Source organism: Eleutherodactylus coqui, chromosome 2 (genome assembly GCF_035609145.1).
Source record: "Eleutherodactylus coqui strain aEleCoq1 chromosome 2, aEleCoq1.hap1, whole genome shotgun sequence".
Classification (NCBI taxonomy): Eukaryota; Metazoa; Chordata; class Amphibia; order Anura; family Eleutherodactylidae; genus Eleutherodactylus; species Eleutherodactylus coqui.
The window spans coordinates 311,605,776-311,631,165 of NC_089838.1; the positions used below are offsets into that span (position 1 = coordinate 311,605,776).

Sequence of the window (25,390 nt, forward strand, 5' to 3'; positions counted from 1 at the left end):
GCGTAGCTGGCTGCGTATGATTTAGCAATGTTTTTCACGCAGCTCACACGTGTCCACCGCCCGTAAGGACGGACACAGGCTGGACAAATAGATTTGTTTTCAGTTTTTTCCCACCAACAGGCAGCACTGCGTATATTCAATGAACCTGAGAAGTTTAATAACTGTGCTGTGTCCCTGCTTATGTGTCACAGAACGTGAGGGTAGCAGAGTTATTAACTGTGGCAGAGCAGGTATTTTTTTTCCCACTTAAGGAAAGCAAATGGCGAACCCAGCAGTAAAGCGTAGCTGGCTGCGTATGATTTAGCAATGTTTTTCACGCAGCTCACACGTCTCCACAGGCGTAAGGACGGACAGAGGCTGGACAAATAGATTTGTTTTCAGTTTTTTCCCACCAACAGGCAGCACTGCGTATATTCAATGAACCTGAGAAGTTTAATAACTGTGCTGTGTCCCTGCTTATGTGTCACAGAACGTGAGGGTAGCAGAGTTATTATAACTCTTGGAGAGCAGGTATTTTTTTTCCCAATTAAGGAAAGCAAATGGCGAACCCAGCAGTAAAGCGTAGCTGGCTGCGTATGATTTAGCAATGTTTTTCACGCAGCTCACACGTCTCCACAGGCGTAAGGACGGACACAGGCTGGACAAATAGATTTCTTTTCAGTTTTTTCCCACCAACAGGCAGCACTGCGTATATTCAATGAACCTGAGAAGTTTAATAACTGTGCTGTGTCCCTGCTTATGTGTCACAGAACGTGAGGGTAGCAGAGTTATTATAACTCTTGGAGAGCAGGTATTTTTTTTCCCAATTAAGGAAAGCAAATGGCGAACCCAGCAGTAAAGCGTAGCTGGGTGCGTATGATTTAGCAATGTTTTTCACGCAGCTCACACGTGTCCACCGCCCGTAAGGACGGACACAGGCTGGACAAATAGATTTCTTTTCAGTTTTTTCCCACCAACAGGCAGCACTGCGTATATTCTATGAATAATAACTGTGTTGTGGCCCTGCCTATACAATTCTTTCCCTGCAGTATCAATGGAGGGTGGAATGCTCTGCAGAGGCGATTTTGAGAAGCCCAAAAAAAATGCAGCACAGCCAACAGCAGCCTGGACAGTACTGCACACGGATAAATATGGCCCTAGAAAGGACCGTTGAGGTTCTTGAAGGCTACACTCACTCCTAACACTCTCCCTGCCTATGCAGCACTTCTGTCCCTAATGCCAGGTGCAACGGTCTGCAGAGGCGATTTTGAGAAAAAAAAAATGCCACTGCTAACAGCAGCCAACACACAGCTATCAGTGGCCCTAATAAGGACCTTTGGGGGGTCTTGAAGCCTACACTAACTACCAATTCTTTCCCTACAGCAGCTCCGGTATAAACAGCACTGTCCCTCATCTAACTCACACCGCATCTGAGGCGAGCCGCGGGAGGGGCCGACTTTTATATTAGGCGAACACCTGATCTCGCCAGCCACTCACAGCAGGGGGGTGGTATAGGGCTTAAACGTTGCAGGGGGAAGTTGTAATGCCTTCCCTGTCTTTCAATTGGCCAGAAAAGCGCGCTAACGTCTCAGGGAAGGAAGTGAAAGTAACCAGAACACCGCATGGTGTTCGTCACGAATAACGAACATCCCGAACACCCTAATATTCGCACGAATATCAAGCTCGGACGAACGCGTTCGCTCATCTCTATTTATTACATAAATGGACATTTTGGCCAACTTGTAAGAAGCCGACGAATAAGAATGCCACTTCTTGTTTACACTTATGGAGTCTGATGTCTAAATTTGTTCTTCTCAACTATGTTCTTGCATTCTAGGAGGAGCAGAGTATGAAAGGACAGAAGGGAGAACCAGCCATATTAGAACCTGTAAGTAGATATTTGTCAAAGACCATAACCCTTCTAGTGCTATGTTATAGTATTTATGTCATAGTTATCTATGTCATGGTTATCTATTACAGGGTTCATTGATCATGGGTCCTCCAGGATTCCCTGGACACTCGGTATGCAAGACTGGATGGCTAGATTGTAATGATTAATGTGATAATCCGTTTCTTTAAGTGACCTCTATCTTTTATGTTCATACCAAGGGAGAACCAGGGCCAGCTGGACCATCAGGGCCTCCAGGACCATCCGGAGATCCCGGTGAGAGGGTAAGCAATCATTTTCATTGACTTGTGTATGAATGTATTCAGCACAATGCGATCTGTAGGCCATCTACCTGTATTCTGCTTGTGCAGAAAGCTGAAAGATAGCAGCATATCCACACCAGAACAGCTCAGTGAATAAATACTGTATCAGAACCATGCTCATTACAAAAAGTACAAACCAAGCTCATAACATGCAATGATTACAGCACCAGAACCAAGGTCTGTACATAAATATAGGACCAGAACCAACCTCAATACATAAATACAGCACCAGAAGCAACCTCAATACATATATACAGTACCGCACCAGAACTAAATTCATAACATAAACATAGCACCAGAACCAAGCTCAGTACATGAATACAGCACCAGAAGCAACCTCAATACATAAATACAGTACAGCATCAGAACCAAACTCATAACATAAGTACAGAACCAGAACCAAGCTCATAATATAAATACAGCATGAACCAACCTCAGTACATAATTACAGCACCATAACTAAGCTCATAACATAAATACAGCACAAACCGAGGTCAATACATAGATATAATACCAGAACAATGATTATAACATAAATACAGTAGCAGAACTAAGAGATTGTATTGTGGGAGCATTAATGGGCTGACAGCAGCACCTCGGATCAGAGAGGAGGAGGCAGAGCCAGGAGAAGGATGATTCATGTAGCTCCACAAGACACTGCTGCATGGAGGAAGAAGATCATCTGGCCAGGTTGACCCACTTGGGTGATAGTCCCCAGCTTAGATCTGCTTGCTGCTCCTGGTGGCCGTTGCCTTGTACAGTCACATGGGTCGCACATAGCTGAGGCAGGCCATGCACCAGAGCAAGACCCTGTGATCAGTTTATCATTGTGGGAACAGTCTAACAAAAAAATATTATCTGTGGCCACCTGTAGGCTCCAGTAACTCTATTTGTGTAAACTGACTGCTACTTGCACTGAGTCATGGATGGTACTTAGTAGAACCCTGAGATCTAATGTTACTATTTCCAATATATTGGCCGTATTTGAACCTGACTCTGATCTCATTGTGTAAATATATGTCAATAGTCATACTAGCAAGGATAAGAGTTCTAGCAACTGATATATGACATTCAGGTGAGAGATAGGAATCCGCCTGGTGATGCCATGTAATGTGAGCTACAGTATGGGAAGCTCTTTTAGCCTTATCCTATTTATTTGCCCTCCAGGCCTTACCGCTATCAACAAGCCAATACAAGAAACGTGTTCCTCTATACCTTCTCTTTGATTGATAACTTTCCTTCTTCTTTCATAGGGTCCTCCAGGACGACCGGGTATTAATGGAGTTGATGGTATTCGGGGTTCTCCTGGAAACATGGTGATGTTTCCTGTGAGTAGACATTTTTCTAATGGGATTCGGGATAATTAGGGAAAAAATTTTCTTCAGGCATTTGAAATATGTTTTTTATTTTAAATCGGAGTGACTCATCTCCCCTGACCTGGTGAATCATCACATACAGATTATATGACCACCGCATCAATTATATCATTGACCTCCATGGGGACATTACGGAGTAATGTAGAATTTGCTATGATAATTGTGTTCTCAAAAGCTTGTTGCAATTAGAAGTATTCTTTCTTTGTCTATGGGAAACATAAAGGCTAGTGTTGAGCGAACCAAACCAGAAGAACCATGTTTCGGGTTGAACTTTGGTAAAAGTTTGTTCGGCATGAACCCGAACTGAGCTTTTAGCAAAGTTCTACCCAAAAGAGGGCTCTAATGGTTTGGTTCACCCAACAGTAGTGCTTAATATTGGTTTATAACTCGAGAGAAAAGATTCGGCTGTCGGCGGCAGGGGAGAGCGGGGAGGAACGGAGGGGAGATCTCTCTTTCCCTCTCTCCCCTTCCCTCTCCCCCCTGCTCACTGCCGCAACTCACCTCTCACCTGTGCCGGCAGCCGAACCTTTTTTTCCGAGCGGGCAGGTACTCGCTAAGGACAATGCTCGATTGAACAATTGTCCTTAGCGAGTATGCTCGCTCATCTCTATTTATAACACTAAGAGTCATAAAAGCCTTGTATACTACTCTCAGAGTGCTATAAAGGGCTTTTATAGCTTTTAGCCAGTGTCATACACCAGTTTTGGCGGTTTTGGTGAACTTTCAGTTTGGTTCAAACTAATTTGGATCAAACTCAACGTTTTGCAAAAATTTACCGAACCGAACTTTTCAAAAGTTCGCTTATCATTAATAAAGGCAATGGGACATATTTCTTCAATGCATTTTCCAACTATCCTATGAATGGTAAATAGTACACCAAGTGGCTCCCTTCAGTGCCAGTTAGGGGCTGATAAAGGCCAACCCAATTTCATATTCAGAATATGTGCTGGCCCCCTCTCTTCCAGGAATCATTGATCGGTGCTAAAAAGGTTCACATGACATACTTTATCACATGTGTGCATAGGAGAGCTTAGAAAGCAATAATTAGAGGGTAAACAGTACAATAATACTCCATAACAAAGTTTAAACTGAGCCCCCCATTATGGTGATGAGTTTTGCCACATGGTACAAAAGTGGTGTTTGTTTTCCACTCCACCTTCTTCGAAGGACAGTAGGGTGAATTCTCTGCATCCCGCTGGAAATCTTAATCTTGCATATCATCCAGAGAGAGGCTACAATGAGTGTCCCATACTCTTGAGGACATAGTATGTCCATCCATTACATAAATATCATTTGGGAGTATGTAATACTTCAATTCTCCTGTGGGAGTGCTACAGGGAAATTGAAAAATTACTGTCAAGATCACCCACAGATTACAGCTGATCGATCACTCAGAGTCTCAGAAGCGGGGCACCCTGTGATTAGCTTATTGTTCTAGGACCCTTTTAACAAAAAGCCCTTGTCCAAAGTGGACAACATCTTAAATGCTACCAGTGACTTCCACAGGTAGGTAGATAGCAAGCTGTTAAAATTTAAAGCAAGCAAAACCATATGTTTTTTTTTATCTCACCCCTTTTCTTTTCTATCTATGCCTTCACCGTATAGTTCCACTATGGCGGTGACTCCCGAGGACAAGTGTCATTTCAAGAATCTCAGGCGCACTTAATCTTGCAGCAGGCTAAGGTGTGGTATCTCATGGACTGATATATGGAGATGGGTCGTTATTTCCAAAAGAAAATGTCCATTAACATCTATGAATTATTTTCTCCATGTTTAGGTGGGCATGCAAGGCGCACCTGGACTAACGGGTTTGACAGGAAGACCTGGTCCTCTTGTAAGTATGATTCCCTTTCAGAACATTCTTAACCTTATGTTCTTACAATCTCATTCCAACTTTGTGCTCTAAATTATTAATTTACTTAGCAATATAAAGTAAAAAAATTTCAAAATTTGGAAGAAGACATTTAACCATTTGTGTGTGATTGTTTTTTAGGGTCCTGCTGGGCCTCCAGGTCTAAAAGGGGATTATGGAGAAACAGGACCTCCAGTAAGTTCTTTCCTCTATCGAATTCTTTTTTTCTATTAGGCTCTAAGAGTTGGCTCTTCATGCAGCTCTTTGTGTCTGTCATCCAGTGGGACTCCATGTGTTCTTTGTTGGGTATCTTTACATCCAGCTTCATAGTAACTATCTTCAAACACGTAGCACAAGAACAGCCCATAGCACTTTAAATAGTTGTTTGTTGAAAGCTTTTTTCAGCCGACAGCTATTCTTTACAACTTTACCATTAATCCCTTCAATTTCAAGACCAAGCCTGTTTGTGCCTTAAAGGGGGTTTTTGAGTTTTTGTTTTTTTTATATAGTTTTAAGTGCCAAAAACTATATAAAATCAACATACTCACCATGGCGCCAGACCATCGCTTCGGCAGACCAGAACCATGGCATCTGACAGGTGACATTACGCAGCCAGAAGACCTGGTGGCGTCCCGTAAACCTGTCACGAGGGCTTCTAACTAGAGATGAGCGAGCGTACTCGGTTCGGGTGTTTTTGCACTCGAGCACCGCTTTTTCCGAGTAACTGACTACTCGGATGAAAAGATTCAGGGGGCGGCGTGGTGAGCAGAGGGTTGCAGAGGGGAGTGGGGGGGGGAGAGAGAGAGAGCTCCCCCCTGTTCCCCACTGCTACCCCCCGCTCCACCACGCCGCCCCCCGGCGCCATCCGAATCTTTTCATCCGAGTAGTCAGTTACTCGGAAAAAGCGGTGCTCGAGTGCAAAAACACCCGAACCGAGTACGCTCGCTCCTCTCTCCTTCTAACATAAAACCCTGAAGCAGGTTTTCTGGATGTCTTTGATGATCTCCCTGTCTGGCCTCTATTGGGTAAACAACCCAAATGACGACTGCAGCACTTGTAAGCAGAAGACCAGAATGGTGCAAGAGATGGCGGGGAGCATCGTGTAAGTATTATTTTTTCCGATATCCTATGTGCCCCCCCCCCCCCCCCCCCCCCCACTGCCATCAGTGTTTGTGATACTCAAAAAAAAACCTTTTAATGACCAGGCCAAATTTTGGAAATTTGGTATGTGTCACTTTAACAGAGAATAACTCTGTAAAGGTTTTACACATCCATGTAATCTTGACATTGTTTTTCTATCACGTGTTGTCTTTTATTTAGGAGGTAAAAGTAGACTGATGCGATTTGCATACATTTATTAAAAACACTTAAATTTCATTGTAAAAAAAGGGTCACTTTGTCCTATTGCAGTATGTCAAATATGAACGTACATATTGTACTACTTGTTTATCAGATATTCAGTGTATTTCCATTTGTTTCCTTTATTTTTTAAAGCACGTTTGAAAAACTTTACATATTTCTGAGCAATTTAGGAGACTTTTTAATTTAATATGAACTTTTTACATTTTGAAATATATTGTTTTTAATTTTAATTACTATTTAATTTACGTGAATTGTATTGATAATTTAATTAACTTATGTAATAACTAATTGCTATAATAAATTAATGTAAGCTCACCTGCACATATAGCAGAATTGGTGCAGATTTTCTGCAAAGGCTCAGCCAAACATTATTTTTCAATGGGTAGAAGATAATAAGCGACTGCCAGACCTTTCATCTCACAGGGATCAGGCATACTGAAATCCACCTTTTTTCTCGCTGACATCAGGGGGAGTCAGGAGACCCCCATAGACATTTATCTAAAATATTTTGCTCATAACTTGACTTACTTTTGTCTCTACTTCTGTGTATTTACATCTTGATACTTTTCTACTTCTTCCTTTTGTAGGGCCCACGTGGCTTCCAAGGTATTATAGGCCCTCCTGGAAAAGTTGGAAAAAGAGTAAGTTTTAATCATGAATGCACGTTCTGCAAATATTGTCCCTGCTGCACTCAATGTCCCCGTTACCCTCCTTTATCTTTGTATTTCCCTCTTTTACACGTATTACCATCTTCACTTAAATACACTTATTGTCAGAACCAATCCCTCCTCTAGAAGTTGTCGGAATAGGATGAAACTTTCTCTCTGTGATTGTAATGCTGATATAAGTGATTACAATATCAGAGCATAAGGAGAATTTATTCTAGAGAACCAACCCATTGCAGGGAGGCTCTAGTACCCTGCTGTACTGCCTCTTGCTTGTATACAAGATGTGATATGGGCAGGCATGCAGGCTCTAGTACCCTGTTGTACCTCCTCGAGCTTGTATACAAGATGTGATATGGGCGGGCATGGAGGCTCTAGTACCCTGCTGTACCGCCTCTAGCTTGGATACAAGATGTGATACAGGCAGGCATGGAGGCTCCAGTACCCTGTTGTACCTCCTCTAGCTTGGATACACGATGTGATGCAGACAGGGATGGCGGCTCTAGTACCCTGTTGTACCGCCTCTAGCTTGGATACAAGATGTGATACGGGTGAGCATGAAGGCTCTAGTACCCTGTTGTACTGATTCTAGCTTGGATACAAAATGTGATACGGCAGGCATGAAGGCTCTAGTACCCTGTTGGGCTGCCTCTAGCTTGGATACAAGGTGGGATATGGGTGGGCATGAAGGCTCTAGTACCCTGTTGGGATACCTCTAGCTTGGATACAAGATGTGAAACGGGTGGTATCCTACAGTATATTGTTCCACATTTGCTATAACTGAGCCTCTAGATCGTGCAAACTTGTAGGCTTTCGAAGTTGGCATCCCAGATGTTCTATTGGTGACAAATATGGCAACCAGGCAGGCCATGGAAGTGTGGTGATGTTGTGGAGAGCCTGTAATGATAGTGCCACCTGTCTCTGGATGGCAAACAATGAAACCGTTAAAGATGCTCATTTTTGCTGGACAGTCCGACAATCCTCTCTACTGGTGGTCTGTAGGGGGCGTCCTGAGCCCGGTTGCCTTGTGCGCCCTCGCACATCCACTAGTCTCAACACCTCCTAACAGTCTGGTCAGATGTTCCTCTCTACTGGTGGTCTGTAGGGATGTACTGGTCCCAACACGTCCTAACAGTCTGGTCAGATACTCCTCTCTACTGGTAGTCTGTAGGGGGCGCCCTGAGCCCAGTCACCTTGTGTGCCCTCACATATCCACTGGTTCCAATACCCTCTAACAGACTGGTCAAACGCTCCTCTCTACTGGTGATCTGTCCAGGGGTCCTGAGCCTGGTCACCTTGTGTGCCCTCACGCATCCACTGGTCCCAACACCCCCTAACAGTCTGGTCAGACGCTCCTCTCTACTGGTGGTCTGTCGGGGGATCCTGAGCCCGGTCATCTTGTGTGCCCTCACACATCCACTGGTCCCAACACCCCCTAACAGTCTGGTCAGACGCTCCTCTCTACTGGTAGTCTGTCGGGGGGTCCTGAGCCTGGTCACCTTGAGTGTCCTTACACATCCACTGGTCCCAACACCTCCTAACAGTCTGGTCAGAACAGTCTAGTTGGCAGACAATTCGTCAATACAACCATCCAGCTTCTCGCATTCTTAAACTCTACAACTGGCAAAATCATTTTGATGTTGTCATAGAAGCATCTAGTGGTCAACAAGCTCTACACAAGCGGAAGAAGAGGTCACTACACACAAGGAGCCTCCGAAAGCCATTTATAGTCCAAGGGGGGAACCAGTTTTGGGCCTCCGGTGACAAGACCGTTCATCTAATCACCACAACTCTCATCATTTACATATCTGCCTGAGATGTAACTGCATGCCGGGTTTTGCAGCAAAATGACAACTCCTCCAAGGGGCTTGATTTGTTTTTCACAAAGTGTGTACTTCTTATTATTCTGATAGGGACGTTCAGGAGCAGATGGTGGCCGCGGTGTGCCTGGGGAAACTGGAATAAAGGTAGGTGAAAAACTCCAACATCATAAAAAATACTACCATACCCTGTGCCCATATTCCTTGACTCGACACAATAAAACAATGTTACAGTATCTCATTTTAATCAGAATCCCTGCAAATCTGTGTTTTTCAACTCAAGTTCTTAGGAAGCTCCAGCAGGTCATGTTTTTAGGATTTCACAGGCGATATTATTATTCTCAGTAACTGCCTTAGGCGGTCTTCCAGATTCTTCCAATCTGTGACCTGTTGGAGGTATTTGACGGCTGAAGTTGAAAAGCACTAATCTTCACAATAACTTATGTTAACCTCTTCATGATCAGCCTACTTTTTATCTTATGGGCCAAGCGATTTTCATTGTCGCATTGCAGGACCCATAACTCATTGATATAGCCGTATTAACTGTTTTTGACACTGTTTTATAGTACCAGAAGGAGACTTGAAGATCGTTTGATCGCTAGGATACTAGATTGCATTACTTCTATAATGCATTCTACTAAACTCAGGACAGCAGCCTATTAGACACTGTGGAAAGCAGGGTCTATTAGGCTGAGTTACAAGGCAGACACGGAGGCCTTTGTCAGGCTACCATGGGAACCCACTAATATCTTACAATCGCACTGCGGCGTGCCAATGAATGACAGAAAGAGCTCCCTCCTACTGCGATCTGCTTACATGCTGCAATTGCTATTGATTGTGGCATATATAAGGGGTTAAATTTCCAGGATCTGAGGTTTCTCCATTCCTGGCAGTTAAAGCAGGAGCCTGGCTGTCAGTAGTCAGTCAAGCCGCTGCCTTAAAAAGATGTATCTGCAGGTTTAGAGCCCATTAATGAGGTCACTTCCCCTGCAAAAACAGTCTGCCGAGAAAACTTCTTGATGTGACGTCACCCTAGGAGTTAGCTATAACTCGGTGCTTACATCAAGACCAGGGGACTCTACCTAATGATGTCAGTAAAAAGGCGTATTGGCTGGCACAAATGTTACCGAGATGTCAAATGGGTTTATCCACCACAGATAAGCTTGTGTGGCTGTTCCTGGTATTTCTGTAGACTTAAATGCAAATGCCAACATGTATGACCATCTTTCCATTCAATCTCCTCTGGATAATGGCAGCCACCTCAGTTGTCCAAACGGAGTTCAGGTGGCACCTATACTATCCATAGGTGCAGTCTATGGATGGAAAAATCCTTTATGGCCTTTTGTACTCCAGGAAAACCACCAAAGGGGAAAGGCAATGGAAAAGGTGACAATTGCTCTGAAACCCAATGTCAGGGTCGTCTTGTCAAAAGGCAAGACACTAAGTCGGGGACGCTAACGTGCAAATTTCTGGAGAGTTAGGAGCCAGACGATGGAAACCTGGCATGTATGGAGATAATAGATATGTGAGAAAATGCAGGATCTCACTCTTAGCTGAACCTGACTGACACTGCCTAAAAGCAAGGCTGCAGCCCTGAAAAGGGCTACCCCATGTCAGGAACCTAACTGGATTCCCTTTATGTCAACAGTTGAAAAAAGCCCAGAATACCCCTTTTTATTTTTTAATATTGAGTTCCGGCCTGTATTATAATTTAGAACTGTGTTTCATCATTCCATTCCACTGCTTCTCATACTGCCTCCACTTCATTTTCTTCAGAAGCCACATAGTAGGCCTATTATGGTCAATGACTAAGGTGAGCCAACAAGAAATGGTTTCCTAGAACTTCCTTTATATAGCGGACATAACAAATATGGTGGTTGATCATCTTTTATGGTTGGATCACCGATAGCTTTTGATCCGTCAATGGCTACCTTAAAAATGGACAAGTCAAAAGAGTTGGATATGGAATGGGATGTGATACTCCTATATACAAGTGTACTTTTAATTGAGAGTGTTGTGCTTTCTTTAGGGAGATCGGGGATTTGATGGCTTACCTGGACTTCCGGGAGATAAAGGTCACCGGGTAGGTATAAATATGGATGTATGGAGTGGTTTATGAGCTAAAATCTGCCTTCCAATCCCCTATATCATTCATTGAAAGTGATGCCCATGAAGATGCCAATGTGTTCATAAGACTGTTGGATGTATGAAGGTCTGGTAGTCAGAGATTCATTGATTTTATGACTTAATTTCTTTTACCACAGGGAGATCTAGGTGGTCCAGGGCCACCAGGTCCACATGGAAATAATGGTGAAAAGGTAATATTCTCAGTAATATCTTCTTTATATTTCTCATCAACTTTGGTCACGATTGTCTTTCCAAAATGTTCCTCTGTTCTACTGAGAAAGAAGCCCAGAACTTCCAACAGTCCATGAGAGGATTGACCCATAATGGTGATGGACTGTAGGTGGTCATAGACTTGACATTAACATCTACAACTGTAATCAATTTTTAGTTCCTGTTTTGATTATCAGGTTAAGGATTAAAGATCTCCACTCACAATCTCCTACCTGATTTGACAGCAGCCATTGGAAGACACTGCTGCACGCTGGACAGTACACAAGTCAACCATATGACTCCCGAAGAGTATTGTTTTCTGGGTCCTACTGCTACTGATTGGACATGCACAGTGCTTTCCAAACTAGACCATTGGACATTGAAAAAAGTTTTTGAACTCATGGAAAACCTTCTACATACAATCAATGGCCACTGTATTAGAGCCCTTTCAAAATTGGACCTTCTCTGTCTGAAAATTAGAGCCGTGACCCCCGAGTGCAGGATCAAATCAAGTAAGCAAGTTTTCTGTGGTTCAGTTTCAGTGTGAGTCCACAATGAAGGGAAAATCCAGCGATCTGTTTGACTGTCAATGAGGCCTGGTCATTGGCGCTAGCCAGGATTTTGGTGCCAAACCTGTGGTGTTTTCTCATGCATCAGTGTTCAGAGTATATGGAGAGTGGTGTGATCGAGGAAAAACATCCAGTGAAGGGGATCCCCAGGGATGTAAACAACTGGTCACCAAAAGGGATCAGAAGAGGATGTCAGGATGAACAGGCGCTGTACAATCAATCAAATTGTATCTTTATACAACGCTGGTACTCCACTAACATGTCCGAACTCACAACTCATCATTCCTTAGCACACATGGGCTATAACGACCAGTGTCAGATGCATTGTTGTCTAAGAGAAACAAAAAGGCAAAACTCCAGTGGGCAAAAGAGCGCAAAACTGTATCATTACTGAGCATCGGAAAAACATCGCTTGGTCAGATGAATCCAGATTTCGGGTGGACCCTGCTAATGGGAGGCCAGAATTGATGATTCCTTCCCTTCGGTTGTTCAAATCATGTCAGTTCTTTCGTCTAACTTGCAAGAAGCTTTTCTGTCCGAATGGTCCAATATCCCTGCAGAACCATTTCATCACCCGGTGGAATCTATGCCATAATGAATTGCTGTGGCTCTGAAGGAATATCTAATTTTTTACTAGATGAAAAACTCTAAAAAGTGGCCATGAACATAGTAACATAGTAACATAGTAACATAGTATGTAAGGCCGAATGAAGACATTGTCCATCTAGTCCAGCCTGTCTATCCTACTGTGTTGATCCAGAGGAAGGCAAAAAACCCCAAGGCCAGAAGTCAATTGGCTCTGCTGCACGCTGGACAGTACACAATGTCATCATCATCAATGTAAAAAATGTTGCTGTAGGTTAGCTCCAACGTTTGTATAGTTCCCTGCATATTAAAATATGAAAAAGTTGGCCCATTTTTTCAATTCTTTTGAACCTTGTAATCAAGCTTGTTGACTTTTATAAATATAGTTTACATATAGTTACAATTGTGCTCTGTTCAACACATCATAAGTTCTTGTGCTGTGATTTTGTTTTCTAGGGGTCTCATGGACCTCATGGACCTGCTGGGGCACCTGGAGAGGCAGTAAGTTAGTTTGTTATTATGTCTTCTATTTTTGGAAAGACACCATTGTGTTTTCTTCCAATGTCACCCCGAATGGGTCCAAGTCCTTAGTCCAACGGGACAGTCTACTGTAGATCCATGTCAAGTATAGTACTAATGGAGATGCATGTATTTCTCCCCCTTCTTTTCAGGGTGCACGTGGTTTAGTGGGTCCAAGGGGACCTCCTGGACCACCTGGTGTGCAAGGTGCGAATGGCATTGATGGAGCTCCAGGACCAAAAGGAAACCAAGTGCGTAACAGAAATATATTTTTATTGCCTCTGATTCTCAAGGTTATACTGCACCCCTAAATTTCGGACTATTTATTTTCTCACTTAACAAGGGTATTCAAGGAGAAACTGGGCCAAATGGGCAACAAGGAAACCCAGGACCTCAAGTAAGTATAAAGAAAGTCATCTATGCCCTGAATAAATAAAGCAGCTAGCCCCAATAAAGTCTCTCTGATGTAATAGAACTTTATCATTTTAGGGATTGCCAGGACCTCAAGGTCATATTGGAATGCCAGGAGAGAAGGTAAGTCAACTTTGATGTATTCATATACACTGAATGGGCACTTAATTAGATAACTCCATCTAGTAGTTGGTTGGACCTTCTTTTGGCTTCAGAATTGAAGCAGTTTGTTGTGGCATAGGTGTTGAAATTGCTCTGTAGCTAAATCGACCCATGCGGACAGGAAGCTTCTTGTAGTTGCCGCAATATTAGATGGAGGACTGACGTGTTCTGAGTAGGAATGGTTCATCGATTCATGCTGCTTACGTCAAATCCTGACCTCCCGTCAGCACGATGCAACAGAAACCTGGATTCCTCTCGCCAGATGATAGTTTCCCAGTGGTCCAATTTTTGTGCTTTCTTTCCCACTGGAGTCTGACCTTTCTGTTCCTCTTAGATACAATGGCGCTAAAGCACATTGTCTTGTGTTATAGCCCATCTGTGCTAAGGAACAAGAAGTTGTGTAATCAGACATCTTATTTTGAGCACAGGCATTGTATTTTTCTTCCCTTGACTGTGCAGCACCTGTTCATCACAACAAGCCTTGATATCCTCCTTTGACCCCTCTCATCGAGTTGCTTTCGCTGGATGTTTTTCATTGGCAACAATATCCTGGCTGCGGCTAGTCTGGCACCAATGGATTTTCCCATTCTAATGTAGATTTACATGCCAATATAGTGGCTATTCAGTTTTTACCCGATGTGCTCCTCCTATTTCTGTCATGTCTAATTGTGTTTGCACATGGGAATGTCTTATTCTTTGCCAGTTTATCTGAGAGTTGTCAGAGTCCATGTTCATCACCTTACTCAACCCTAAATCGAACTTGCATCAGTTCTGAGCAAGACCGACACTTTCTTTAGTCAAAGGATTCCTCCTTCATAAAGTGTAAGGGGGTAAGTAACTGGTCAGTGATAGAAAGCAGAGGGTTGTTATAAATGGTACATAGTCTGATTGAGTCACTGTTACAAGTGGAGTACCACAGGGGTTAGTATTGGAGGTGTTACTGGTGGGGCACTACATGGGTCAGTATTAGGCTCGATTTATTTTAATATGATTGACAACGTTCTAGAAGGATTGCACAGTAAAATATCAATATTTGCAGATGATACGGAACTATGTAAAGTAATTAACACAAGAGAGGACAGAATGTGGTTACTTATAGATCTGTATACAGTTGCAAATGGATCTGGATAAGTTGGGGGCAGAAAAGTGGCAATAGAGGTTTAACACTAATAAATGTGCGGTTCTGCACATGGGCAGGAAATCCATGTCACCATTACACACTAAATGGGAAACCACTGGGGAACACTGACATGGAGAAGGACTTGGGGGTTCTAGTTAACTGAAGCATCCAGTGTCAGGCAGCTGCTACCAAGGCAGATAGGAGCAAGGGGTGCATCAAAAGAGGTCTAGGGGCGCATGATGAGAACATTGTTCTTCCTCTTTACAAGTCACTGGTCAGACCACACATGGAATATTGTGGAAGGTCTTGGGCACCAGTACTCAAGAAGGACATATCAGAGCTTGAGCGGGTACAAAGCTGGCAACTAAAGTAATAAATGGAACGGGTGGACTACAATACCCAGAGAGGTTTTCAAAATAGTGGTTATTTAGTTTAGAAAAAAGACAGCTGAGGGGTGACCTAATAACTATGTATAATATATCAGGGGACAATACAGAGATCTCTCTCATCATTTGTTATACCCAGGACTGTAACAAGGGGGCGCTCAAATAACTATGTATGCATATATCAGGGGACAATACAGAGATCTCTCACATCATCTATTTATACCCAAGAATGTAACAAGGGGGCGCCCTCTACGTCTAGAGGAAAGAAGGTTTCTACACCGACATAGAAAGGGGTTCTTTACTGTAAAAGCAGTGAGTCTGCGGAACTCTTTTCCTGAGGACGTGGTGATGCGGAACTCACTAAGACTACAAGAGAGGCCTGGACGCCTTTTTTGAGCATTACAATATGACATGTTATAATCACTGATTACTCAGAATGATCGGTGACCCGGGAATTATTCCGATTGCCAGATTGGAGTCGATAAGGAATATTTTCCCAGAAAATGAGGAAAATCGGCTTCTACTTCATTGGGTTTTTTTGCCTTCCTCAGGATCAACATTGTGGGGTAATAGGCTGAACTGGAAGGACACGTGCCTTTTTTTTCAGCCTTACACACTATGTTACTATGTGTGTAGGGTATTAGTAAATATAAAAGTGATTTCTAGTCCTAAGATTAAGACTAATTATTGTCTTTGTTTATTTGTCCAGGGTCCACCAGGAAAACAAGGAATACCGGGTCTGGCTGGATCTGATGGGCCTCCAGTAAGTAGAGATCTGTACTTTGTACTGTATAGCTGAAGCAAGAAGACCATTAGCACATACAAAAACATTTCAGGCATCCTTTTATGGTGCTTGTTTCTATGTAAAAAATCTTCTATAAAACCAATATCATCATATTTTAGTCTTCCAATCCTACGTGTCTCGAAATCATTGAGTCATGAAAGTGCGGATAGGCCCCCAACTGGGATGAAGCAACTTTACCACAATGACAAATGATCAGTATAGAGATGTTGCAATCCTATAACTTACACATGAAGGAACCATAATTCCCATGCCGTAAGTTTCAGCTTATGGTTTTGCAATTAGTCATGGTCAGAGAATGATGTACCATGATAACTTGGCCTAGGAATTGTGATGAAGACACAGTTCCCATGCCTAGGATTTTTGGAACGGGCACAGGAGTCCACCCAAGATGATATCATAGGATATTTTAACTAAAATACGGGAATCATGTTTTTACATGTGGCACTAGTGAAAACCTCATTTATCATCAGTGGAAGCAAAAATAATCTATTAAGTCCTGCGATGAGCTAATCCATGTCTGTGTGCTAATATTTCATAATAGGTCCATCAAGTTCAATTTATAAGCTTTATGTTGTGTTAATCCGGAAGACGCTGCACTGTCTCTATACACATTGGCTTTTTCTTGGTGATAGGCCAACATTATAACTCATTATATACTGTATAGTTATCTTGTTAATGAGAACGAGTAGAAAAGTAGAAATAACCCTGCCCTCTTCCCTTAGGGCTTCCACCCACTAGCGTTTTTTTCTCCACTGCGCTGCGAGAGGAAGTGAAAACTCTCGCAGAGCAGTGCGAGAAAATCGCTGCGATATCGCTGCGACATCGCTGCGACAGTCTTTTCAATGGGGCCAGCGGCAGCAGCGCTAGCCCCATTGAAAAGATATGGAGAATGCTGCGGACTTCTGCCACAGCTGTGACAGCTGTGACAGGAGTTTCCTTCATCCCCGCGGGGACCGCGGGGATGAAGGAACCCTCTGCCACAGTTGTGACAGCTGTCACAGCTGTGGCAGAAGTCAGCGGCATGCTATCCCATTGCTTTCAATGGGATCGGCACTGCTGCCGATCTCCCATTGAAAGCAGTGGTTTCTGACAAGCCCTGCAGAATGATTATCGGATAATCATAAAAAAGTGGTTAAAAAAATAATTAAAAAGTTACTCACCTCTCCTGCTGTCAGCCGCGTCCTCCTCCGGCTGGCTCCCCGGCACTGCTACTGAGCTCTTTCAGCAGACGGGGATTTAAAAATCCCTGCCTCCTGAAAGGGCTGTGCGGATTGGCTGAGGGCTCAGTCAATATCAGCTAGTGCTTAGCTATTGGCTGAGCGCTCAGCCAATGGCAGATAGCTCTTAGCTATTCATTCATGAATAGCAATATCTTAGCTATGGGATAGCATGCCGCTGACTTCTGCCACAGCTGTCACAGCTGTCACAGCTGTGGCAGAAGTACGCGGCATTCTCCTTTTTTTTCAATGGGGCTAGCGCTGCTGCCGCTGGCCCCATTGAAAAGACTGGCGATGTCGCAGCGATATCCCAGCGATTTTGGGATATCTGCCTGCATTTTTCTCGCACTGCGACACGAGAATTTAACTTTAGAATCGCATCGCAGTGGAGAAAAAAAATGCCAGTGGGTGTGAGCCCTTACGGTATTCAGATGAGGTTTTCTCTGATCTAATATCTAATCACATGACATTACTACATACTACTGGGGTCACATATTTTGTAGAAGAATGGCCTTATTATCATATTGTATATTTTATGGATTTTTGACAACCCATACCTTTTACCTCTAACCACGCCTAATGGCGCTAATGTTCTCAGGGACATCCCGGGAGAGAAGGACCTGCTGGAGAGAAGGGCATTCAGGTAAGTGTTTGGCTGAAAATAAAGCAAAATACCAACATGGTACATTTTCAGAAGAAAACATTTCAGTCCATAAGAAAAAAATCTTATCCCCTTTAGGGCCCATTTTGACCACAAGGGATACAACATTTTTGGAGGGATTTTCATCTCCTCTTTTCAAAAGCCATAACTTTTTTTCCCCCGTCAGCATGGCCGAAGGAGGACTTATGTTTTGTGTGCCAAACTGGAGTTTGTATTGGCACCATTGTTGGGTACATATAATGTATTGTAAAACTTTTATTCATTTTGTTTACAGGGCAGGAAGAAAAAAGATCAGTGCTGCCATTGTTTTTTTTTTACAGCAATAATCATGCAGCATCAATAACATAATTCGTTTTTTTACCGGCTGGTACAATTTCAATGACACCAAAATAATTTTTTTAAGTTTTTCCACTTTTGCACAATAAAACCCCTTTTTTAAAAAAAAAATAAAAATTAAATTGTTGTATTTAAAGTCCTATAACTTTTTTATTTTTCGATGGATGGAGGGCTTGTTTTTTATGTGATGAGCTGTAGTTTTTATTAGTACCATTTTGTGGTATTTACGGCTTTTTAGATCAATAATGATAACAAATATGTGGGTATTTTTTACACTTTTAATTTTTTTATACAGAGGGGAAAGTACGCAAAAAGTTTTTTTTTTTTTTTTATGTATTTGAGATACCACATGCAGCCACATGGACATACACTGTGTATTGTAGACCAGTATTGCCGTTCATGTGCCTGTATGCACTGTTTTTGTGAGGCCTTATAACTTTTTATCTTTCTATTAGCGCTCCCAATTATTAGTACGAGGTACATGCAAGTTCTAAGGTCTCCTAATTTTTTTTCTCAAAAAAACGACTTAATGCTGAAAGTAACATCACTTCTCAACACATTCTCCCTCTTAATGTACACATTTTTCACTATGTTAACTCCATGATTGCATGGCTGCTGCAAACGCTTCTTTAGGGGTCTGTTTTACTCACTGGAAAATGGCTGATTCAAGAGCAGCACGACTGGAAAATGTGCAACCATGCAGATCATATTCATTGTTGGAAAAAGGCAAAAATCGCTAGGTAGATAGTCTAGTGAGTAGGGAGTGTTGGAGTCCTCCTTTAGATTTAGGCGAGACTTAAGGGGTATTGAAGCTTCATCAATCATGTATGCCCAATTATCTGTATGGTGCAACGGAGAAGAACACAACATGGAGCAATTAAGAGTTGTTTCAAAGCTCTTCTGAAGAAAGTAACTCATTCACAGAAGTTTTTATTTCAAAAAGTAGAACAAAGAAATGTGTAGTGCTCCAATCACAGTGGACAACATTCTAAGTTATGCCTTATTGCAGTAGAAAAGTAGCGAATCGTTATAAAAGTTTAGTATTGATGAATGAATACATAATGTGACGTGTGCATACATTACTTACATTAATATGAGTAAGGAATGCGAATACAATGACTGAATAGGGTCTCCAGAAAATGCTCAAGCCCCCAGCATGAAGGACATGCTGCCTTTTCGAGCTTCAGACTAAACTGTATTAACCCCTGAAGAACAAGTGTTTTACAGGTCATCTTAATACTTTCACAGGAGCGTGAGGAACAACTTAAAAGTTGTTGTCATAAAGAATTCCTATCAAGAAAAGCAATCATGTTGTCAGACCAGCATTTGCACTTCAGAGGCCCCCTCGGTTCGTTCTTACACAATGTTTGGTCTTCTTTGAACTGTTAAACTCAACGTCTCCATTTTATGTATTGAACACTTCTGACTCCAACCGCTGTCACTTGGGTTCTGTGACCTGGACGATGTCGCCATCTGTCTCACTCATCCTTGAAGAATGCCCGCATCTTCCAGAATTTGACCAATGGTTTTATCTGCTCCTGTTCATGAGAAATAAATTGGGAGACCTCAGAACTTGAGTTCACCTCATAATATTGGCTAAGACCTACTCACATCATGTCATAACTCAACCATAATCCAACTTTACCATAATCCAAGCCATGACTCAACCATGTCATGGCTTGGATTATGGTAAAGCATTCAGCTGTAATGTAAGATCTCTACTCATTGACACAGAGGCTTGACTATATAGCCATAAGTGAAATGTTGCTTGTAGTGTCCTGAGCCTCAGTGCATCAGTAGTTTCAGTCTATAGGACCTTAGATGCATAATTTACTGTTCCATGGTGGAAGCATAGGTTCAGACCGTGTAAAGAGACCCATAGACCTTGGACAACAAATTCCTAATTCCCTCTATTTTGTTCAGACTGATTACCATTTTTTTTGCTACAGTAACATCCCGACTGACTGCTCTGAGTGAAACTTGGTGGGAAGAGTTGAATGTTTTTGGACAGTTATTACAGCTAAGGAATTCTGGAGACCAAAGCATATTATATTTGTTAAATCCTAAGGGGGAAAAATAAAATGGAAAAAGCCATTAAGAATTTAGGTTGTGTTTCTTATTATTAAGGTTGTGACATAGTAGAACGCGAAACAAGGGTTTGTTCACATTTAATGCTCGGCATTTACTTTTTTCTATCAGGGTCCTACCGGACCTCCTGGTCCTATTGGATATCCTGGAACCCGTGGTGTTAAGGTAGGAATATGTAATCATTCTGATAATGAAGCAACAACCATCACATTCAAAAATATAATGTCATATACTTATTTTATAGTCCTCCGGGGTGAGCCCTGTAGACAAGGGAGCCCATTATCTTAAACAACAAAAATTACAGTACTTTCTAGTGGTTCACATGTAAAGAACTGGACTAATAATCCTCACAGCTTACTTATGGTTTGCAATCAACCAACCAAGCTAGTGAGGGTTTGGTAAATGGACCAGTTAGGTGATGATTTACAGGAAATACTTTACTATTTGCCAGTTGGCTGTTGAAGACCAAAACCATTTGGTCTTAACTGTCCAAAAGACAAGCTCATGGGAATGTACAGTTAGGACCAAATTCTTAACACCCTAGCGTAGAACTGATGGTTTAGAAAGCAGTAGAAACATACATACAGTTCCTCATTATGTGTTAGTCCAGTAATTCCCAATTAAGGTTTCCTGAGACCTGGCCAGCTGTTCCCGAGAAGGCATCAGTAGAATCACTGGTCACTCTCGCAGTAGGGGAGGACTCTTTCTGCCTAAAGTTTGTTGGAAAAGCAGTCAACAAATCTAAGTCAGAATACAACACTGGGCATGAATGACTAGAGTGTAGTGGTACCACTGGAGTGAGAAAAACATTCAAGCTGGGCCGGTTTCAGCACTTGACAAAACTGGGGCCCACAGAGCCTGGGAGGGCCCACTCAGGACTGCAATCAATCCTGTCCTCATTCTTTCAAACCAATTATATCAACGTCTTTAAGATGGCACTGAAGAAATCTTCCTGTTCTGAGATCACGCCATGGATGGAGGATGCCATGGGCGTGTGATGGAGGTGAGGGAATTTATTATTTAATTAATCTCTCAGGGGGCACAGCTGGGCCTTATTAATTACAGAGAGGAGACAGTGGGGTCTTATTACTTACTCAAAGGGCACAATGGGACCTATTAATAACTCAGGACACAGTGGGGCCTATAAATGACTCAGGGGACACATTGGGGCCTATTCGTTAATAAGAGGGCAGAGCAGGACCTATAAATTAATAAAGGGACCCACTGTGACTTTTGTCACCCAAGGACCTATGTTAATCTGGAGTGGGCCCTGCATTTAGGGATTTCTTCATGGTAATAATATTGGGAATCACTGTGTTAGGCCAACAATGAAAGTCTGCAAAAATGAGAATTTGGAAGATTAAAATCCTCAGTATGAAATCTTTCTCATAGTATACAAGAGAAGGGTTGTCACTGTGAGTCCCATGGTTGCCACTGTTTATGCCAAAAATGATTGCAAAAAATGACTGCCTTAACAAATGCACTGGACTCTGGAAATCCTTCATTTCTTACCAAAGCAGTGACAAAAAGTAGTTTCTGGAAGGTAAAGTGCAAAGCAGGGGCCACTAACTTAGAGATGATTGGGAACAACTATAACCAAAACCAAATTGGGTGAAGGTACTGTTTAAAGTTATTCTGTCACTAAACAGGACTAGTATCATCTTGTAGATAGTGTTGCTCATCTTGATTGGTGGGGCGACCGTGAAATAGAATTGGATTAGTCTGAACTGATTTTCGTGGGAAATGGAATTTCTTTTAATGTCTGCTGCAGAGGTCAGTGTGCAGCCAATCTGTAGCCAGGGTGCCTTGCTGATGTCACCAAATATATCCTCCATCTTGCATATGGGCAGCAGTTACATTGGATGCCTGCATCATATGACCTAACCATATATAACATAGGGAGAGTCTAACCACTGGTCATTTTACAGTTGAGCACAGGACAGAGAAGCTGCATCAGCTTTATATGCCTATATAACACGAGGTCTGTTGTTAGGGACAGATATTCTACAGACGATGTATTGCTGCTGGTGTGAAAGCTTGTATACCAGCAGAGAATGTAAACAGGGATATATTGAAAGGAGCAGAGAAAGAAGCTGCATCACATTTATTTGCCTATACTAAACGTAGTCTGTACTTTGGGAGAGAATATATTTCTGCGGCTGTCCATATATGTAGCAGCAAAGCAAACAGATAAAATCCACTTTGGCATGGGGAATATTGCAGTTCTCCGTTTGTGGCCTCTAATATTGCTGAAAGTTCCCAGTCCGGCTACTATAAATTATTTGCAGGCCTTACGCAGCTAACATGGGGTTTGGGGAATTCAATTACGCTGCGCCAAACAGGGACAGTGCACAAATATACAAGCTGTACTCTGTGGTCTTCTGTTCTCACATATCGTGCCTCCCAGTTGGCGTCATTTTTTTTGTTTAAGGGGTTTTACTGGAATAACAATTTATTTCCTATCCTCAGGGAATAACTGATTGATGGAGGTATCACCGCTAAGACCCCTGCCAGTTTTGAGAACAAGACTCCCATGTCTCATTCTCCTGTCACTGCAGGGGTTGCTTCACCACCTGATGTAATGTCACTCTGAATGAAGCACTAGCCCACCATGCACGGTCAACACTCTATTCATTTCAGTAGGAGTGACGGAAATACCTGAGCGAGGGCCGTGAAAGTGAATGGAGTGTCAGTGCACTTCATTCAATCATCTCCTCACTGCGGGGTTACTGCACCCCCCCCCCCTTCCCGCAGTGAGGAGGATAGTGGACAAGGCCCCCCTTCCCCCGTTCTGGAGATAAACTGAGGTCTCAGACCCCCACGATCAATCAGTTATCCCCTATCTTTTGAATAGGGAATAACCTGAAATTCTGGTACAACCCCTTTAATATAAAACAAAAAGAAAACCAAGCAGGAGGGAAACAGGAGATACACACAGTGCGTGTCAACGGCTTCAGATGTCATTTGAAGTCGCCAGTTCAAACACTACAAATTATTTGATGGCCATATGCACCTTGGAGTGGTTTTTTGCAAACTGCAAAGTTAGTTACATAAAGCTACACTAAGGCCACTCACACACAAGTGCTTCTTACCGCGATTATTGCAGTATTTTGAACGCCATGGTAATCACGGTATAACACTCCCATTGATTTAGAAATTCGCCCTCAAACGCGGCAAATTTTAACACCATGATTTTCAAGCCCCAACTGCTCTGTTTTTTCGCGTTTAGCACACCCCATCACATATCACAATGATTGGGTGCGCTAAAGCCCGCTGTTGGCTGCAGGAACCTGTGGCCAAAAACTAAAATAAAATAGTGGAAAAAGCCACGATCGAAATGGTGGCATTTTGCGTACCGCCTGTGTGAGAGTGACCTTAAAAGTAAACAAAAAAACTAAATGGTGGTGGTAGAGGATGGACCAAGTTGGCACTTCAAGCAGCGTCCACTGAAGCGACAGCTCCATGTTCTGCAGGAGGCGAGGCAAGCCCACTACCATTCCTTAGAAGTGGTTCTGCCCGTGCGTTATATCGGCAGCATTCAGAACAGGTCGTAGAGTGGATGATTCAACATCCCTCAAGTACCACCTCCTCTTCCTCCCAATCACAGGTAGACAGCAGTCAGTCTGCACCAGTTGGTCATAAGCATCCTCCCTCTACTTAACCCTGTGCCAAATCTCCCGCACTCTCCGAAGCCGTCCACATGGATCAGTCTGAGGAGCTCTTTGATCATTTAATTATGGATGTCAACCGGGAAGTCCAAACAACCAGAAGGAGATGACCAAGACATTGAATGCACTGATGCCCAACCATTTATTTCCAACAAAGAGGAAGATGAGGGTGGGTCAGTGTGCGGTCAGCCCTCCACAGGTAATGTGTACTGAGGGGGATGCGGTAACAGAGGTGCCGGCTCCCAGTGCTCACTGTGACATAGAGTCCACTCAATTTAACATGGAAAGTCAGAGAGAGTCATCATAGCAACTCTCAGGAAGGAAAAGGAAGGGGCAGACGTTTCGGGCCAGTACCCTGTCAAGGCAGCGAGTAGAGTGCCGCAGAAACCAAAAAGGCAGTGCCACCACCCTCAGGTACCACTAGTCACAGTGGCAGCAACATTAGACTCACAGAACTTGAGCAGCCTGGGCATTCTTCTTTTTTTAATCGCACGTGATCAGAGAAGAGTCATCTGTAAAATCTGCGGTAAGCGTTTAAAACTTCGGCAAGAATGTAAAAAACTGAAACACAACATGTATGAACGGTCACATGAACGCCCACCACCCGCTGCCTTGGTGAGCCCACATAGGCCAGAGGGCAGAGTCAGCCTCATCCTGCTCCCTCTTCCGCTGCCTCTTCCTCCACCTCCCGCCCTGTTCCTACAGTCGCCTCTGAGCACAGAGAGGCAGTTTTGTTTAGGGGCAGTAACACAACTACTTTATACCTCTCCTCCACAATTGATGATCGAGCTGCTGACTGCAGAGCCTGGAGTGCGAAAGAGAGCAGAAGTTGAGCTGGCATCAGCACACCACCATCACCGACATTGACATCTGTCCTATATTCTAGCCCTTCAATCCCCCAGCTATGGGAACGTACACAAAAAATACCACCCCAACCATCCACGATCACAAGCATTGTACAGCTGCTTGCAATGGAAATGCTGCCCTTCAGGCTAGTAGACTCAGACACCTTCTGCAATGTGATGCTAACCCACAGTACCAGATGCTCAACCGCCATTTCTTCGCCTAAAAAAGCCATCTCTGCCATGCACCGCCTTGTGAGTAATAATGTGTCCCTGGGGTTGAAGAACGTTGTCCGTGGCAGGGTGTACCTGACCACATACATGTGATCCAGCAAGCATGGCCAGGGGCGTTACATATCCTTAACAGTATACTGGGTCAATGTCCTGCAGGTGGGGCATGAAGCCAAAAGTGGTGGTCC

At 43.1% G+C, this 25,390-nt stretch overlaps 1 protein-coding gene across 2 annotated transcripts in view; it reads left to right on the top strand.

Moving 5' to 3' along the window:
• COL5A3 (collagen type V alpha 3 chain) overlaps positions 1-25,390 on the top strand; it is a 187,783-nt gene that overhangs the window by 109,410 nt on the left and 52,983 nt on the right. For both annotated transcript variants that reach the window (XM_066593557.1, XM_066593558.1), the window contains 18 exons: positions 1,817-1,867; positions 1,960-2,001; positions 2,089-2,151; positions 3,444-3,518; positions 5,172-5,249; positions 5,344-5,400; positions 5,560-5,613; positions 7,368-7,421; positions 9,359-9,412; positions 11,295-11,348; positions 11,530-11,583; positions 13,213-13,257; positions 13,428-13,526; positions 13,619-13,672; positions 13,765-13,809; positions 16,064-16,117; positions 17,975-18,019; positions 20,573-20,626. In XM_066593557.1, coding sequence (XP_066449654.1) covers positions 1,817-1,867; positions 1,960-2,001; positions 2,089-2,151; positions 3,444-3,518; positions 5,172-5,249; positions 5,344-5,400; positions 5,560-5,613; positions 7,368-7,421; positions 9,359-9,412; positions 11,295-11,348; positions 11,530-11,583; positions 13,213-13,257; positions 13,428-13,526; positions 13,619-13,672; positions 13,765-13,809; positions 16,064-16,117; positions 17,975-18,019; positions 20,573-20,626 — 1,032 coding nt within the window. The remainder of the gene's footprint in view (positions 1-1,816; positions 1,868-1,959; positions 2,002-2,088; positions 2,152-3,443; positions 3,519-5,171; positions 5,250-5,343; positions 5,401-5,559; positions 5,614-7,367; positions 7,422-9,358; positions 9,413-11,294; positions 11,349-11,529; positions 11,584-13,212; positions 13,258-13,427; positions 13,527-13,618; positions 13,673-13,764; positions 13,810-16,063; positions 16,118-17,974; positions 18,020-20,572; positions 20,627-25,390) is intronic.